At 32.6% G+C, this 16,422-nt stretch overlaps 1 protein-coding gene across 1 annotated transcript in view; it reads left to right on the top strand.

Moving 5' to 3' along the window:
* The window catches only part of LOC143248597 (RUN domain-containing protein 1-like), a 49,986-nt gene that overhangs the window by 6,710 nt on the left and 26,854 nt on the right, over window positions 1–16,422 (top strand). The window contains 9 exon segments of the mRNA XM_076497088.1: window positions 7,319–7,463; window positions 7,755–7,841; window positions 8,479–8,586; window positions 8,847–8,907; window positions 8,910–8,973; window positions 8,975–8,996; window positions 10,247–10,337; window positions 11,419–11,477; window positions 15,022–15,117. Of these exon segments, the coding sequence (XP_076353203.1) occupies window positions 7,319–7,463; window positions 7,755–7,841; window positions 8,479–8,586; window positions 8,847–8,907; window positions 8,910–8,973; window positions 8,975–8,996; window positions 10,247–10,337; window positions 11,419–11,477; window positions 15,022–15,117 (733 nt within the window).

Genomic DNA, 16,422 nt, shown 5'->3' with positions numbered 1-16,422 from the left:
TTATTTGACATGAAATTCAAAAGGGAAGTATCTGCAGATTTGAACAGGTGAATGAAAACTGTATATACAAAAACTAAGTTTCATAAGTTCTATAAAAATTATTTGAAGATACAAATTGAATCACATATTGCTTACTGTCTGCAATACACTTAGTTACAATGTGTTTCTTCTAGTTTCATGATTTTATCTCTGATTTTTGAAAATTTTAAGTCTTATTGGCTCACATGTACTTTGCAGTAGGTTTTCCAAACAATTCAAAACCTTCTGTTAGTAATTCACCCCTTGAAAGAGAGATCAACATTTGATCCTAGACCAGACTTGCCACACATGTTTACAACAGCAGTTTGTTTTCTTTCAATGTAGCTTTACAAGCTTACCTATAAACATGTGTTAGAAGTTTTAAAAGCAGGCACTTTTTCATTTTTAGCTAAAATGTTATTATGTGTCACATGATAATGTGAACAAAATGCATCATTTTTGGCCTTATAGTTTCAGTGTTTGCTGTTGTAAACACGACAAAATCATTGTCATAGTGACACGAGTTCATATGGTTTTATTGAAGAGAACAAAGAAAAATTTAGTTACATTATTTGTATCCAATTCTAGAAACAAATCTTTTTTTAGTTTATTTTTACAGAATTATCTTAAGTCTGGCATTTTTTAAAATGACTGAAATATTCATAAGACAACCCCATCAACACTATTTAATTTCATTATTTACCTAAAGAGACTGAATAGCAACTAGTATTTACCTAAAGAGACTGAATAGTGACTAGTATTTACCTAAAGAGACTGAATAGTGCTAGTATTTACCTAAAAAGACTGAATAGTGCTGGTATTTACCTAAAGAGACTGAATAGTGCTGGTATTTACCTAAAGAGACTGAATAGTAACTAGTATTTGCCTAAAGAGACTGAATAGTGACTAGTATTTACCTAAAGAGACTGAATAGTGCTGGTATTTACCTAAAGAGACTGAATAGTGACTAGTATTTGCCTGAAGAGACTGAATAGTGCTGGTATTTACCTAAAGAGACTGAATAGTAACTAGTATTTGCCTAAAGAGACTGAATAGTAACTAGTATTTGCCTGAAGAGACTGAATAGTAACTAGTATTTGCCTGAAGAGACTGAATAGTAACTAGTATTTGCCTGAAGAGACTGAATAGTAACTAGTATTTACCTAAAGAGACTGAATAGTAACTAGTATTTGCCTGAAGAGACTGAATAGTAACTAGTATTTACCTAAAGAGACTGAATAGTAACTAGTATTTGCCTGAAGAGACTGAATAGTGCTGGTATTTACCTAAAGAGACTGAATAGTGACTAGTATTTACCTAAAGAGACTGAATAGTAACTAGTATTTGCCTAAAGAGACTGAATAGTGCTGGTATTTACCTAAAGAGACTGAATAGTGACTAGTATTTACCTAAAGAGACTGAATAGTAACTAGTATTTGCCTGAAGAGACTGAATAGTGACGAGTATTTGCCTCAAGAGACTGAATAGTGACGAGTATTTGCCTAAAGAGACTGAATAGTAACTAGTATTTACCTAAAGAGACTGAATAGTGACGAGTATTTACCTAAAGAGACTGAATAGTAACTAGTATTTGCCTGAAGAGACTGAATAGTGACTAGTATTTGCCTGAAGAGACTGAATAGTAACTAGTATTTGCCTGAAGAGACTGAATAGTGACTAGTATTTACCTAAAGAGACCGAATAGTGCTGGTATTTACCTAAAGAGACTGAATAGTAACTAGTATTTACCTAAAGAGACTGAATAGTAACTAGTATTTGCCTGAAGAGACTGAATAGTAACTAGTATTTACCTAAAGAGACTGAATAGTAACTAGTATTTGCCTGAAGAGACTGAATAGTAACTAGTATTTACCTAAAGAGACTGAATAGTAACTAGTATTTGCCTGAAGAGACTGAATAGTGACTAGTATTTACCTAAAGAGACTGAATAGTGACGAGTATTTGCCTAAAGAGACTGAATAGTGATGAGTATTTACCTAAAGAGACTGAATAGTAACTAGTATTTGCCTGAAGAGACTGAATAGTGACTAGTATTTACCTAAAGAGACTGAATAGTGCTGGTATTTACCTAAAGAGACTGAATAGTGACTAGTATTTACCTAAAGAGACTGAATAGTGCTGGTATTTACCTAAAGAGACTGAATAGTGACTAGTATTTACCTAAAGAGACTGAATAGTAACTAGTATTTGCCTAAAGAGACTGAATAGTGCTGGTATTTACCTAAAGAGACTGAATAGTGACTAGTATTTACCTAAAGAGACTGAATAGTGACTAGTATTTGCCTGAAGAGACTGAATAGTGACTAGTATTTACCTAAAGAGACTGAATAGTGACAAGTATTTGCCTCAAGAGACTGAATAGTGATGAGTATTTGCCTGAAGAGACTGAATAGTGACTAGTATTTACCTAAAGAGACTGAATAGTGACTAGTATTTGCCTCAAGAGACTGAATAGTGACGAGTATTTGCCTAAAGAGACTGAATAGTGCTGGTATTTACCTAAAGAGACTGAATAGTGACTAGTATTTACCTAAAGAGACTGAATAGTAACTAGTATTTGCCTGAAGAGACTGAATAGTGACTAGTATTTACCTAAAGAGACTGAATAGTGCTGGTATTTACCTAAAGAGACTGAATAGTGACGAGTATTTACCTAAAGAGACTGAATAGTGACGAGTATTTGCCTCAAGAGACTGAATAGTGACGAGTATTTACGTAAAGAGACTGAATAGTAACTAGTATTTGCCTAAAGAGACTGAATAGTGCTGGTATTTACCTAAAGAGACTGAATAGTGACGAGTATTTGCCTCAAGAGACTGAATAGTGACGAGTATTTGCCTGAAGAGACTGAATAGTGACGAGTATTTGCCTAAAGAGACTGAATAGTGACTAGTATTTGCCTGAAGAGACTGAATAGTGACTAGTATTTGCCTCAAGAGACTGAATAGTGACTAGTATTTGCCTCAAGAGACTGAATAGTGACTAGTATTTGCCTGAAGAGACTGAATAGTGACGAGTATTTGCCTGAAGAGACTGAATAGTGACTAGTATTTACCTAAAGAGACTGAATAGTGACGAGTATTTGCCTGAAGAGACTGAATAGTGACGAGTATTTGCCTGAAGAGACTGAATAGTGACTAGTATTTGCCTGAAGAGACTGAATAGTGACTAGTATTTACCTAAAGAGACTGAATAGTGACTAGTATTTGCCTCAAGAGACTGAATAGTGACTAGTATTTGCCTCAAGAGACTGAATAGTGATGAGTATTTGCCTCAAGAGACTGAATAGTGATGAGTATTTACCTAAAGAGACTGAATAGTGACGAGTATTTGCCTGAAGAGACTGAATAGTGACTAGTATTTACCTAAAGAGACTGAATAGTGACTAGTATTTACCTCAAGAGACTGAATAGTGACTAGTATTTACCTAAAGAGACTGAATAGTGACGAGTATTTGCCTCAAGAGACTGAATAGTGACGAGTATTTGCCTGAAGAGACTGAATAGTGGCGAGTATTTGCCTGAAGAGACTGAATAGTGACGAGTATTTGCCTGAAGAGACTGAATAGTGACTAGTATTTACCTAAAGAGACTGAATAGTGACTAGTATTTGCCTCAAGAGACTGAATAGTGACTAGTATTTACCTCAAGAGACTGAATAGTGACTAGTATTTACCTCAAGAGACTGAATAGTGACTAGTAATTACCTAAAGAGACTGAATAGTGACGAGTATTTGCCTCAAGAGACTGAATAGTGACTAGTATTTGCCTGAAGAGACTGAATAGTGACGAGTATTTACCTAAAGAGACTGAATAGTGACTAGTATTTACCCTGAAGAGACTGAATAGTGACAGTATTTACCTGAAGAGACTGAATAGTGACTAGTATTTACCTAAAGAGACTGAATAGTGACGAGTATTTACCTGAAGAGACTGAATAGTGACGAGTATTTGCCTGAAGAGACTGAATAGTGACTAGTATTTACCTAAAGAGACTGAATAGTGACTAGTATTTGCCTCAAGAGACTGAATAGTGACTAGTATTTGCCTCAAGAGACTGAATAGTGGCAAGTATTTACCTGAAGAGACTGAATAGTGATGAGTATTTGCCTGAAGAGACTGAATAGTGACTAGTATTTACCTAAAGAGACTGAATAGTGACTAGTATTTACCTAAAGAGACTGAATAGTGATGAGTATTTACCTAAAGAGACTGAATAGTGATGAGTATTTGCCTAAAGAGACTGAATAGTAACTAGTATTTACCTCAAGAGACTGAATAGAGATTTGCCTGAAGAGACTGAATAGTATTTGCCTGAAGAGACTGAATAGTGACTAGTATTTACCTAAAGAGACTGAATAGTGACGAGTATTTGCCTGAAGAGACTGAATAGTGACTAGTATTTACCTAAAGAGACTGAATAGTGTGAGTATTTACCTAAAGAGACTGAATATTTATTTACCTAAAGAGACTGAATAGTGAAGAGTATTTGCCTCAAGAGACTGAATAGTGACAGTATTTGCCTCAAGAGACTGAATAGTGATGATTTACCTCAAGAGACTGAATTGACTAGTAATTACCTCAAGAGACTGAATAGTGACTAGTATTTACCTCAAGAGACTGAATAGTGACGAGTATTTACCTGAAGAGACTGAATAGTGACTAGTATTTACCTAAAGAGACTGAATAGTAACTAGTAATTACCTAAAGAGACTGTATAGTGACGAGTATTTGCCTCAAGAGACTGAATAGTGACGAGTATTTACCTAAAGAGACTGAATAGTGACTAGTATTTACCTAAAGAGACTGAATAGTAACTAGTATTTGCCTGAAGAGACTGAATAGTGACGAGTATTTGCCTAAAGAGACTGAATAGTGACTAGTATTTGCCTGAAGAGACTGAATAGTGACAGTATTTACCTAAAGAGACTGAATAGTGACAGTATTTGCCTGAAGAGACTGAATAGTGACGAGTATTTACCTAAAGAGACTGAATAGTGACGAGTATTTACCTAAAGAGACTGAATAGTGACTAGTATTTACCTAAAGAGACTGAATAGTGACTAGTATTTACCTCAAGAGACTGAATAGTGACTAGTAATTACCTAAAGAGACTGAATAGTGACGAGTATTTGCCTCAAGAGACTGAATAGTGACGAGTATTTACCTAAAGAGACTGAATAGTGACTAGTATTTACCTAAAGAGACTGAATAGTAACTAGTATTTGCCTGAAGAGACTGAATAGTGACGAGTATTTACCTAAAGAGACTGAATAGTGACGAGTATTTGCCTGAAGAGACTGAATAGTGACTAGTATTTGCCTAAAGAGACTGAATAGTGACGAGTATTTGCCTCAAGAGACTGAATAGTGACGAGTATTTGCCTAAAGAGACTGAATAGTGACTAGTATTTGCCTAAAGAGACTGAATAGTGACTAGTATTTACCTAAAGAGACTGAATAGTGACTAGTATTTACCTCAAGAGACTGAATAGTGACTAGTAATTACCTAAAGAGACTGAATAGTGACGAGTATTTGCCTCAAGAGACTGAATAGTGATGAGTATTTGCCTCAAGAGACTGAATAGTGACTAGTATTTACCTAAACAGACTGAATAGTGACGAGTATTTGCCTCAAGAGACTGAATAGTGACTAGTATTTGCCTCAAGAGACTGAATAGTGATGAGTATTTACCTAAAGAGACTGAATAGTGATGAGTATTTGCCTCAAGAGACTGAATAGTGACGAGTATTTGCCTCAAGAGACTGAATAGTAACTAGTATTTGCCTCAAGAGACTGAATAGTGACGAGTATTTGCCTCAAGAGACTGAATAGTGATGAGTATTTGCCTCAAGAGACTGAATAGTGATGAGTATTTGCCTCAAGAGACTGAATAGTGACGAGTATTTGCCTCAAGAGACTGAATAGTGATTTGCCTGAAGAGTATTTAGCCTAAAGAGACTGAATAGTGACAGTATTTACCTCAAGAGACTGAATAGTGACTAGTATTTGCCTCAAGAGACTGAATAGTGACGAGTATTTGCCTCAAGAGACTGAATAGTGACGAGTATTTGCCTAAAGAGACTGAATAGTGACGAGTATTTACCTCAAGAGACTGAATAGTGACGAGTATTTGCCTGAAGAGACTGAATAGTGACTAGTATTTACCTAAAGAGACTGAATAGTGACTACTATTTACCTGAAGAGACTGAATAGTGCTGGTATTTACCTGAAGAGACTGAATAGTGACTAGTATTTGCCTGAAGAGACTGAATAGTGACGAGTATTTGCCTAAAGAGACTGAATAGTGACTAGTATTTACCTAAAGAGACTGAATAGTGACTAGTATTTACCTAAAGAGACTGAATAGTGACTAGTATTTGCCTCAAGAGACTGAATAGTGACGAGTATTTGCCTGAAGAGACTGAATAGTGACTAGTATTTACCTAAAGAGACTGAATAGTGACTAGTATTTACCTAAAGAGACTGAATAGTGACTAGTATTTGCCTCAAGAGACTGAATAGTGACTAGTATTTTTTAAGAAATAATTAATTTAATACGTTTTTTAAGGACATTTGAATAAATAGGAAACATCGGTAAGTGCAGGAATTTGTAATTTAAATGTGCATAACAATTGCCAAAGAAGGATTAATATAATTGTCAACTTACTAATGACTCCCAAGTTTGTTTTTGTCTGTTGATTGGGAGTATTACAAAGTAACTTTATTTTCATAATATAAATTTCAAAAATATCTGTGGCAAAGCTAAAGTTTCTTCAGTAATTACATTTGTATTAAACTTACAATAACATTAAACTATAAACTTTGTTTTTGTTAATCACTATTACAAGGTTCATTTGGCATTAAATGAAAAAAATGCTCTATTTATAACAATAAAGGAAAACACAATTAATTATATATTTATATTTTGTAAAGCTTTGTAACATATAATGTAGACAACAGTTTAGTGGGCCTTATAACTCGGGAAATATTAGCTTTAATAAAGAAAAAGAAAATTAATTATGTATTTATGTAGACAACAGTTCAGTGGACCTTATAACTCGAGAAATATTAGTTTTAATTAAGAAAAACAAAATTAATTATATATTTATGTAGACAACAGTTCAGTGGACCTTATAACTCAGGAAATATTAGCTTTAGTACTTGGTGTTTCGTCTTGTGACTTCATAATCTCAGCACAGTCTACAGAAGAGCCCAGTCATGGTAATTACAGTCATTAGTTAAAGATAAAACTATGTTTCACGTGTTCGTCTCTTCAGGGGATTGAGTGAAGCAGAACGTCTCCATCATCTGGAAGAGGAACAAGAACAGCTCAATTCTTCTCTGATCGCCCTGACGACGCACTTTGCTCAAGTTCAGTTCAGGTTGAAGCAAATTGTTGATGCCTCTGCTGAAGAAAAAGAAGTGAGAACAGAAGTTATTTGTTTTAATTTCGTACCCTTTATTAGAGACTAAAACAACTGAAAACAGAAGCTTGAAATTCAGAAAAACAATTGTTCAGTGTTGCAGATTTCTAAGTTAGATTATGTACAAGAAGTATTTACTATTACTTCACAATTAATATTTTTAAAAACTTGTTTAAACAAACATTTGTAAGTTTACGATGTAGCTTTTCTGTAACTAGGCTCATTTGGTCTTAAATAACACAGATTATCATTCCAACATATTGATGAAACTTAATTTACCAAACAATAGGTACTTTTGAAAGAGCTGGAAGAATTTGCTTTTAGGGGAGTTCCTGACATAAGGGATTACAAATCAGGATCTGAGCTTGTTTTGCAGGTTGGTATCATTATAAAACCTAAAACCAAGTTGTATTTACTGCAGAATATTGTGAGAAATGAACTTCTAAAAGGATTGTAGTTAGGTTTGGTGTATTTTTGGGTGAGAGTGTTATATTTTTTTTTGTTTTAGTGGTTTTTTTTAGTTATCTTAAATATCACTGCTTTATGGGGTCTTCGTTTTCCGTACTTTAATGAGTTAATGCACTGTATGTTCTCTTCACTAGTGTTTCTTGCAGAAGTAATAACAAGTGCAAAATAGTTATTTTATGTTAAAACTCTGCAAGAGTGGCTGATATTTTATATAAAGTTGCTGTTGTTTTATATGAAATGATAAAAACAAACTTGCAGTTGAAAATATTACTCACATGTATAGATGTTTTATTTAATTTTACTTAAGTCAACTTAAATTTAAATTAGACTTAGCTTAAAGTTTTTAAACTTTATTAGGTAAAAAACACTATTCTGAAGTAGGCTTAGTGATATAAACAAACTTAGGGTTCAGAATTAGGTAGAACTTTCTTCTGAAGAATGTTTATTTTGATAGCTTGTTAAATATATGATGCTACTGTTTAAAGTGTAATGTTATGTGTGGGGTATTCTCAGTCACATTTATTTATTTTTCTTCATTTGTGCAGACAGAACAAGAATGTGAAGAGAAGTTAGCTCAACAGAGGAAAAAGCAGAAAGAACTCATTGATCAACTGAAGGAACAACTTGAAGATCTAGAGAAATATGCCTACGAGGTGAACTAAGCAGATTTAGTCTTTAATGTTTTAACAAAATGAAATATCCCTCTCGTGTTTGAAGCTACACAACAAATTCAAGAAAAGCGATCATACGGGTTAAGGTTTATAAAACTTTTACCATGATAATGTAGGTATACATCTATTTTTCAAACAGTTTCATTCTTAAATTATATAGCATTTGATTAGATGTGTTATCTACATAAGCTGATTTGTATGTTTTAAGAGATTTATTACTTACCTATGTCCCATTATTATAGACAGGCGAGGCTGGTATGCCACAGAGTATGATCATGGAAAGGCAGTCTGTGATTATAGAACAACTAAAGGGAAACTCCCATTAGATTTGGAGAAGTTGGATAATCTTAGTCCAGAAGAACTCAAGTCATGTAGATAAAGCCATTCGAGAGGTAACTTTGTTTACCAACAAAGAAATGGTTGATATGAATGATAATTTTGATATTTCTCAACATTAGACACTCGGCTGTTTTCAAATGGTTCAGAGAACTAACAGTAATACTATTTTTACATTAAACAAAATCTTGATGAATAATGTGTATGTACCAAGAAATGAAAGGTTTATTTGCAAGATTCTTTGAGATTATTTAGACTGGTTAAGATTTCTTACTATGGTGAAACAAACAGCTTTTAATAATTTAGAATATTAAATGGATGAAATAGTATTATATAATTACAATGGATTATAAACACACCAACTGGATTTTAAAAGAATTAAATGTGTGATTACAATTCCATTTGGTTTTACACTAATGGTTCATTTTTAAACTTGTACTATATAAATAATTTTATAATTATTGTTAATTACTAATCCATCATTTTTTTTTCCCTTAAGTAATTTTAGTTTTAGACTTTTTTGTTTTTGGGAGATCCAAAAGTTATTCATACTTATTAACCATAGAATTAATATTTGTACTTGTAGGAACTCCTTTGGCATTTTAAACAAACCTTTCTAAATTATGTATCTACCAAATTGCTCATGTGTTTGTAACTTTGTTAGTTACATGTCTTGTTACTGGAAAGGCCAACCTCAGGTGACTGACTGCAAATTTGATCTTGATGCTTCAGTCTTCCTGGCAAGTCTTAATTTTACACATTTTAGTTTTTATTTTTATTTTGAACTGAACCCAGTACTGAAAAGGCTACCTTCAGGTGACTGTCAGTAAGGTTGTACTTCTTGCTTCAGTCTTCCTGGCAGTTCCTAATTTTACATATTTTACTTTTTACCTTAATTTCCCTATACCTATACTGTACAACATCTTGTCTGGCACAGACAGCCTTGTAGCTTTGTGCCAATAAACATTGAATACCTACCGACCTACCTACATGTCCTTCATAACATAAATAACAAAAAAAAAAAGCAAACACAAATGTTGGATCTTCACATATTTTATGTGCATTCACACACACACAAAATTGAATTAGCATTCATTTTTAATACCCATGGTTAATAAAATAATTTTCTTGGAACATACTACAATGTGTGGTTTTTCAGTGTTTACATGTACTAATAGTATATAGGTGTTTGTTTTTCAGATTGTGTGTGTATAGTAACATGGAACATTTTTATTGAAACATTATGCTGATCAACTATTTCAATATAATGAGTTTCTAAGGCCTGTGTTTTAATCTTTTCATGCAGCTTGTTTACCCTGTCAAGATAAAAGAACAACTAGTTAACCAACTGAAAACTCAGATTTCTGATCTGGAAAGGTTTATTGAATTTGTTCAAGGTAATTTTTTCCACTTCACCTTACATTTTTACATGGTTAAAGTAACCTAGAATATTTAGCAATTATGTGTAGATGGGGTAAACATCTGATGTACTCAACTAACATTTACTTTAATCTTAAAAGTTTGTTCTAGAAATTGAAATGCAATATGAGACATAACGTTAAGAGGGAAAAAAGGATATATTTCAATATGGTACCTTATCTTCACTCACATAATGACTATTCTTGCTGCAATGTTGCAAAATGTTTTGCACACAACAATCTTTGGAATTCCCACCTACCCTACAATCAATGTGGTTCACTTGGTATTCATGTGAAAACCCTTAGCCAACAGAAGTGTAACACACCCTCTGATGTATGTGACTCCCTCTATTTGATTCTATCTAACCATCATTTCTTGTTAGGCAGTGGTTATGTGCAGACATTTCATTTGTCATGAATTGTAATATCTTTTCAATGTAGTACTCTTAAGTTGTTAATAATTTTTTCTACAGTTTCTTCACTATAGTTTATCAAGAAAACTTACCATTAGTTTGCTATTTTTTCTTGCTTTTTTTCACAGTGATTACAAACTTAAGTTCCTGTCGTGACTACAGCTACAGTTAGCACTACTTTGGTTATACAAAGTCAGTAGGTTTCAGGTGTGGGAGGGGATCTTGGCTGGGGATTTTTTTGGCCATCCTCTCCAGAGAGTTTAAGTTACACTTCTCTCTTTTTCCAACATTGTATATGATTCTACTGTACCTGTAGTATTTGTTAATAATTAGGATAATTTTGACAGCCTTTTTATTTCAATGTCTATATCTCTTCATGAAATCTGCTAAACCTACCTTAGCATGTATGGATAAGTTTTCTTACATTTTTCTGAATTCATAATTTCATATGATGCTGTCCCTGAAAAGTTTCATGCTGCCCCATTGTCCGATAATTTTGTCTTCCCTCCATCTTCTAAACTTAAACTATATTAAGTTTTTCTTAATTGGATAACAATTAAAATTAAGAAGGCAGACATCATCTTCACAAGTCATCTAGCATGGATTATAATTCTCAATGTTCTTTTCTTTCTATATTTGTCTTTTAGGAGAAACCACAGGGGAGAGAATGCCAAGATGCACTTGTAACTGTCCTATTCATGGCCGGGTATGTTATTCAGACATTAATATAAAGTATTCTTTATACTTTGACCATGAAGTAATCTTACAAGTTATGAAAAAAAAAAAGTGTGACATGTTTTTCTCTCTCTCTCGTACTACAAACTCCATGCATACTGGGCTCTGAATTGGATGGTCCAAGACTCAAGCCGTATAGAGGTGTTATAATAAGCTTACTAAGTGTGTTACCCTCTCTCTTTGTCTTGTATTTTTGGTCTCTAATCTAGATCCTTAGTCCAGTTATTATATATAATGTGCTTTTAATTACTAACTGCCACTTCCTTTACCTGTGCATGTCATGAGTTTTTAGTGAGTTATAGTCAAAACCTAATTAAATTACTTTTATTATCATTATATGCCAATAAATACAGCATAAACATGTTGATAATTATTGGTATTTTACGAGTATACAAGTTTTAAATTTTTATATTTTTGAAACAATATTAAAAAATATAGAATTTTCCTACTATAAAAATTGTGACATTTGCTCTCTAGACATCCCCTCCTCTCTAATCTATTTACCATCCTTCCAAAAAGAACAAAATTTGACAAAAATTACTCAATAATATTGTTATCACTTAGGCAGAGCGAAATCTTTATAGCCTTCAATTTTGTTTCATTACAGAGCCATAAAAAAACAGACTTCTCTTGCCACACCCACCTATGACATTCTTTATCACAAGTTGCCAATAGAAAACAAAGGTTTTCATCTATTAAGATATGCATTGTATTACATTGTTTATTATAAAGAGAATTTTGGTTTTCACTTTCTCTTCAAACATGATTCCCAAGGGAAAAACATTGACCTAATGTGAAGTTTTAATGGATCTTGTTGCTAAGTTAGAAAACCAGAGAAATTGTAGTAGTTATGGGACATTGTCTGCACCTTACATGCTATTATTCTGTATTCTTTGGTGCATTATTTACTTAAGTGAGAAATTGTTTAGTATAAAAGAAGGTAGGGTTAAATGTCATGAAGAGCAAAAGAAAAGACCCACATAAGAACTTTATTTCTTATATTCATGTATATTCTGTATTTATTATTATAAAAGTAACAAAATGTAATGTGTTAATTAAGATTATATTAAGTGAAAAAATAATATAAGTAATAAAATTTTTCAGAAAATTTACCTGCAGTTATATCGTGTATAACTTAACATGATAGTGGAACGTGAGCTGCATTTTCTCCAAGTGATTTACAGTTGATAAAGATGCAAATACTGGTTAGACAGAGTTCAAAGGGCAAAAGAATTTAAATAAATGTATAGTGTTATGAAATTTATATTATTTAAGATAAACATGTATAGTTTCATGTCATGATTTGAAGTTATTCTATAAAGAAAAAATAGGGGCTATTTTGATTTTTTTTGGGGTGGTTGCAAGGTCAGTTAAATTACCAATGTTTTATAAAGCTATAGACAGTGACATAGTTAAATGACCAATGTTTTATAAAGCTATAGTTCGGACAGTGACATAAAACGAAGTTAAATGACCAATGTTTTATAAAGCTATAGTTCGGACAGTGACATAAAATGAAGTTAAATGACCAATGTTTTATAAAGCTATAGTTTGGACAGTGACATAAAATTAAGTTAAATGACCAATGTTGTATAAAGCTGTAGTTCAGACAGTAACATAAAACAAAGTTAAATGACCAATGTTTTATAAAGCTATAGTTCGGACAGTGACATAAAATTAAGTTAAATGACCAATGTTGTATAAAGCTGTAGTTCAGACAGTGACATAAAACAAAGTTTTACTGAAAAAAAAGTTTGAAAATTATCTCAGTGGTTTAAGAGATAAGAAAATAAAAAATAACATTTGAGTTTTTTGAGACAAAGAAAAGTATTTTTACTCTTAACATGGAAATCAATTTGCACTTGTAATAGTATATAGAAATACTAATGTATATATTCATAGACAAATCTTTAGTAAAAATACTTCATTAAAAAAAATCTGACAGGTAATGTTTACTGAAAGCCTGCTTAATTTTGTGAAGATACTCAAACTGTATTACAAGTTATAGTGAGAACAGTATTTAAGTACAAAGTGTTAAGAACTTGGTTTATTTGACTGACCTCCCAGCAGAAGAGTTAACTGGTGCTTGCTAGCTTAAAAGTTTGCTCTAAAGTATCTCTAATGTAGTAGCAGGATGCTTTTTTGTCAGCCTTTCTTCTTCATCATTCAAACTGCATTTAATTAATATCATAAGTTTTTCATGATGACAAGAAACTGACTTGAAATAAAAATGTATCTACAGACAGTTGGTATGGATATTAAAACTTTTATTAAATACTTTAAACGTTGTTCTCTACTTTATTTTAATAAACGTTTTAATACCCGTACCAGCTGTCTTGAGATACATCATACAAGTTTGTCTTGGTGAATCAACGAAGTAGTACAAACAATGAATGAAATAAGTTCACACATGTGCGAACGATATAATTATCGTATCTTCAATTGGAAACATTTGTGACAGATTACATAATAGTATTTAAATGTTACACATGATTTTCTTTGTTCTTTCAGCCACCTTACAACAAGTTAAAAAGTAGAAGTTGATTGCTGACTAAAAAGCTTGTTACCAGTAACTAGTCAGAAATGTATATTTTATTAGAAACTTGTGGTTCGTGAGACGGTAATTCTGGTGAAACTTAACATTAATGCATATTGCCTTAGACCATAGTGTGTTTGACAACAAATGTGAAAAACTTTTTTAAAAAATGGTAACATAACAGAAGCAAGCTCAAAATGGTTTTGATTGATAGTGTGCTAGTGAAAAACAAATAGTGATTAACCTTGGTGTTTAATCATGGAGCATGTTCAGTATTCTTCTAAAACTGCACATATGAAAGTAATTATTATTATTTAAGTGGTCTTACCATCATTCCTCTGATTATAAATTTTTACCTGTCGGTATTTAGGTTAGTGAATGAACATTTGTGAAGACGACGTACCTCGTCACATATCTTGGTATTCTTTTATAAGCCTTCTTCTGGGCTTGAAGAATCCACATAGAAGTTGGCTGAAAAGTTTTCAGCTAAGATGACATTATATAGCTTAAGTCCCAATAAGTCCAATTATCATACAATATGAATACTGTCTCATCAAATCTTTTGTAAGATTTACCAATTTACTGTCCATAAGCTAATGTTTTGTTAATGGTGACATTATTCTAATCATTACAAACTATGAAAGGAACAGGATGTACCATAGATGGACATATTTAACTATCTTTGTATTATTCGTATTCAGTACAAACAAAAAATGTTTCAAAGAAAACAGTTGCTGAATTGTTCACTTGGTAAAAAAATTCCCAAGTGATATTAAAGTTGTGGTAAGGCTGTATTTTGTGACATTTTTTAATTTTAATATTTAATTCAGGATAAGAGACGAGTACCACAGTAGTTGTCTATGAAATGGAAGATTGCTATTAGTAAATGTTTTGTCTACGTGGCCACTGTTTCAAAAACTTCTAAGTTATTGTTATAAATAGACAGTTTTCATTTCTTAAAATTTTATATTTCTGGCAGACCATCTCCATTGATACTTCTGACATAGGTAGTGGTTGTTGTTCACCAACCCAGCAGTACAGACATAATCTGAGAAATCAGCAGAGTTACCCCAAGGTAGGGTCATAACATATTTTTTTATTCAAGTCAGAACATTGAATTTTACTTACAAATATGGTGCCATGTGGGTGGCTATTTGTGCTTGTAATTACCAATCATATTATTCATACTTCTTTGAGAATAATTTTGGAAAAAAGTGAGCATTTTCTAATTGTTTTGTTTTTTTTCTAGGAGGTACTGCATAGGTAAAGTATTGTGTTCTTTGAACACATGCAATTCATTTCATGAATACGATTCAATATAAAGATCTCAAACTTTTTGTAAATTCTGCTGATATAAACCATAATATTTTTATGTATTAAAAGTTCTACCATTTATTGAAAAAAAAATTGTTTAAGAACTTCAGTTTCTCAGTACTGCATAAAATATTACATTAATAAAGATGAAAACCAAATACTCACGTACAGTCCTAGTGCAAGTCGTATTCTTCTTGTCAGGAGGATACTTTCATTTAAAATTGTGTTATATTTTAAAGAAATGGTTGTTGCACACACCAAGGTTGTTTTGTTTTTTTCACTGAATCTTGAATACCCAAAGTGTGAAATTGTTTATGGATTTCTGTTTGTACTATCATTCAGTAGATGGTGTAAAATTTTTGGTTACATACACAGATGGTCACAGCATGGCCAGATGGTTAAGGCACTCGACTCGTAATCCAAGGGGTACGGGTTCCGAATCCCTGTTGCACCAAACGTGTTCATCCTTTCAGCCGTGGGGGTGTTATAATGTGACAGTCAATCCCACTATTCTTTGGTAAAAGAATAGCCCAAGAGATGGCGGTGGGTGGTGATGACTAGCTGCCTTCCCTCTAATTTTACACTACTAAGTTATAGACGGCTAATGTAGAGAGCGCTCGTGTAGCTCTGCACGAAATCCAAACAAACATATACAGGTACCGAGATACTTGCTATGTCCATTATACGAAGAATATTTAAAGAAAATAAATATTCACACACATGAATTTTCAATTATACAGCTATATATGATGTTTTAGACCAATATTTGTTACAGAAGATATTCATCCTTAAATTATGTTCAAGAAACTTGATTCTTAAGTCACATTGTGAAATTCAACATCTACTGATTACGTCTGTCACAGCTGCTTTTACCCATTGCATCCTTTCTTACACAATTGCCAACAATTTACTTGGACATTTTATATTATTATTTATCATAAATAAAAAGGCAAGGTTTTGAGGCATATAATGGTTCATTGTTTTCAGTACATAGTATTGTCACATTTGTCTTCAGTTTTGAAGGTTCTCATGTACTACAGATGGAGTAGCTAAGGAAGTTATTTTA

The sequence above is a fragment of the Tachypleus tridentatus genome, chromosome 4 (assembly GCF_004210375.1).
Source record: "Tachypleus tridentatus isolate NWPU-2018 chromosome 4, ASM421037v1, whole genome shotgun sequence".
NCBI classification, from domain to species: domain Eukaryota; kingdom Metazoa; phylum Arthropoda; class Merostomata; order Xiphosura; family Limulidae; genus Tachypleus; species Tachypleus tridentatus.
This window is presented reverse-complemented; position numbering and strand designations above follow the sequence as displayed.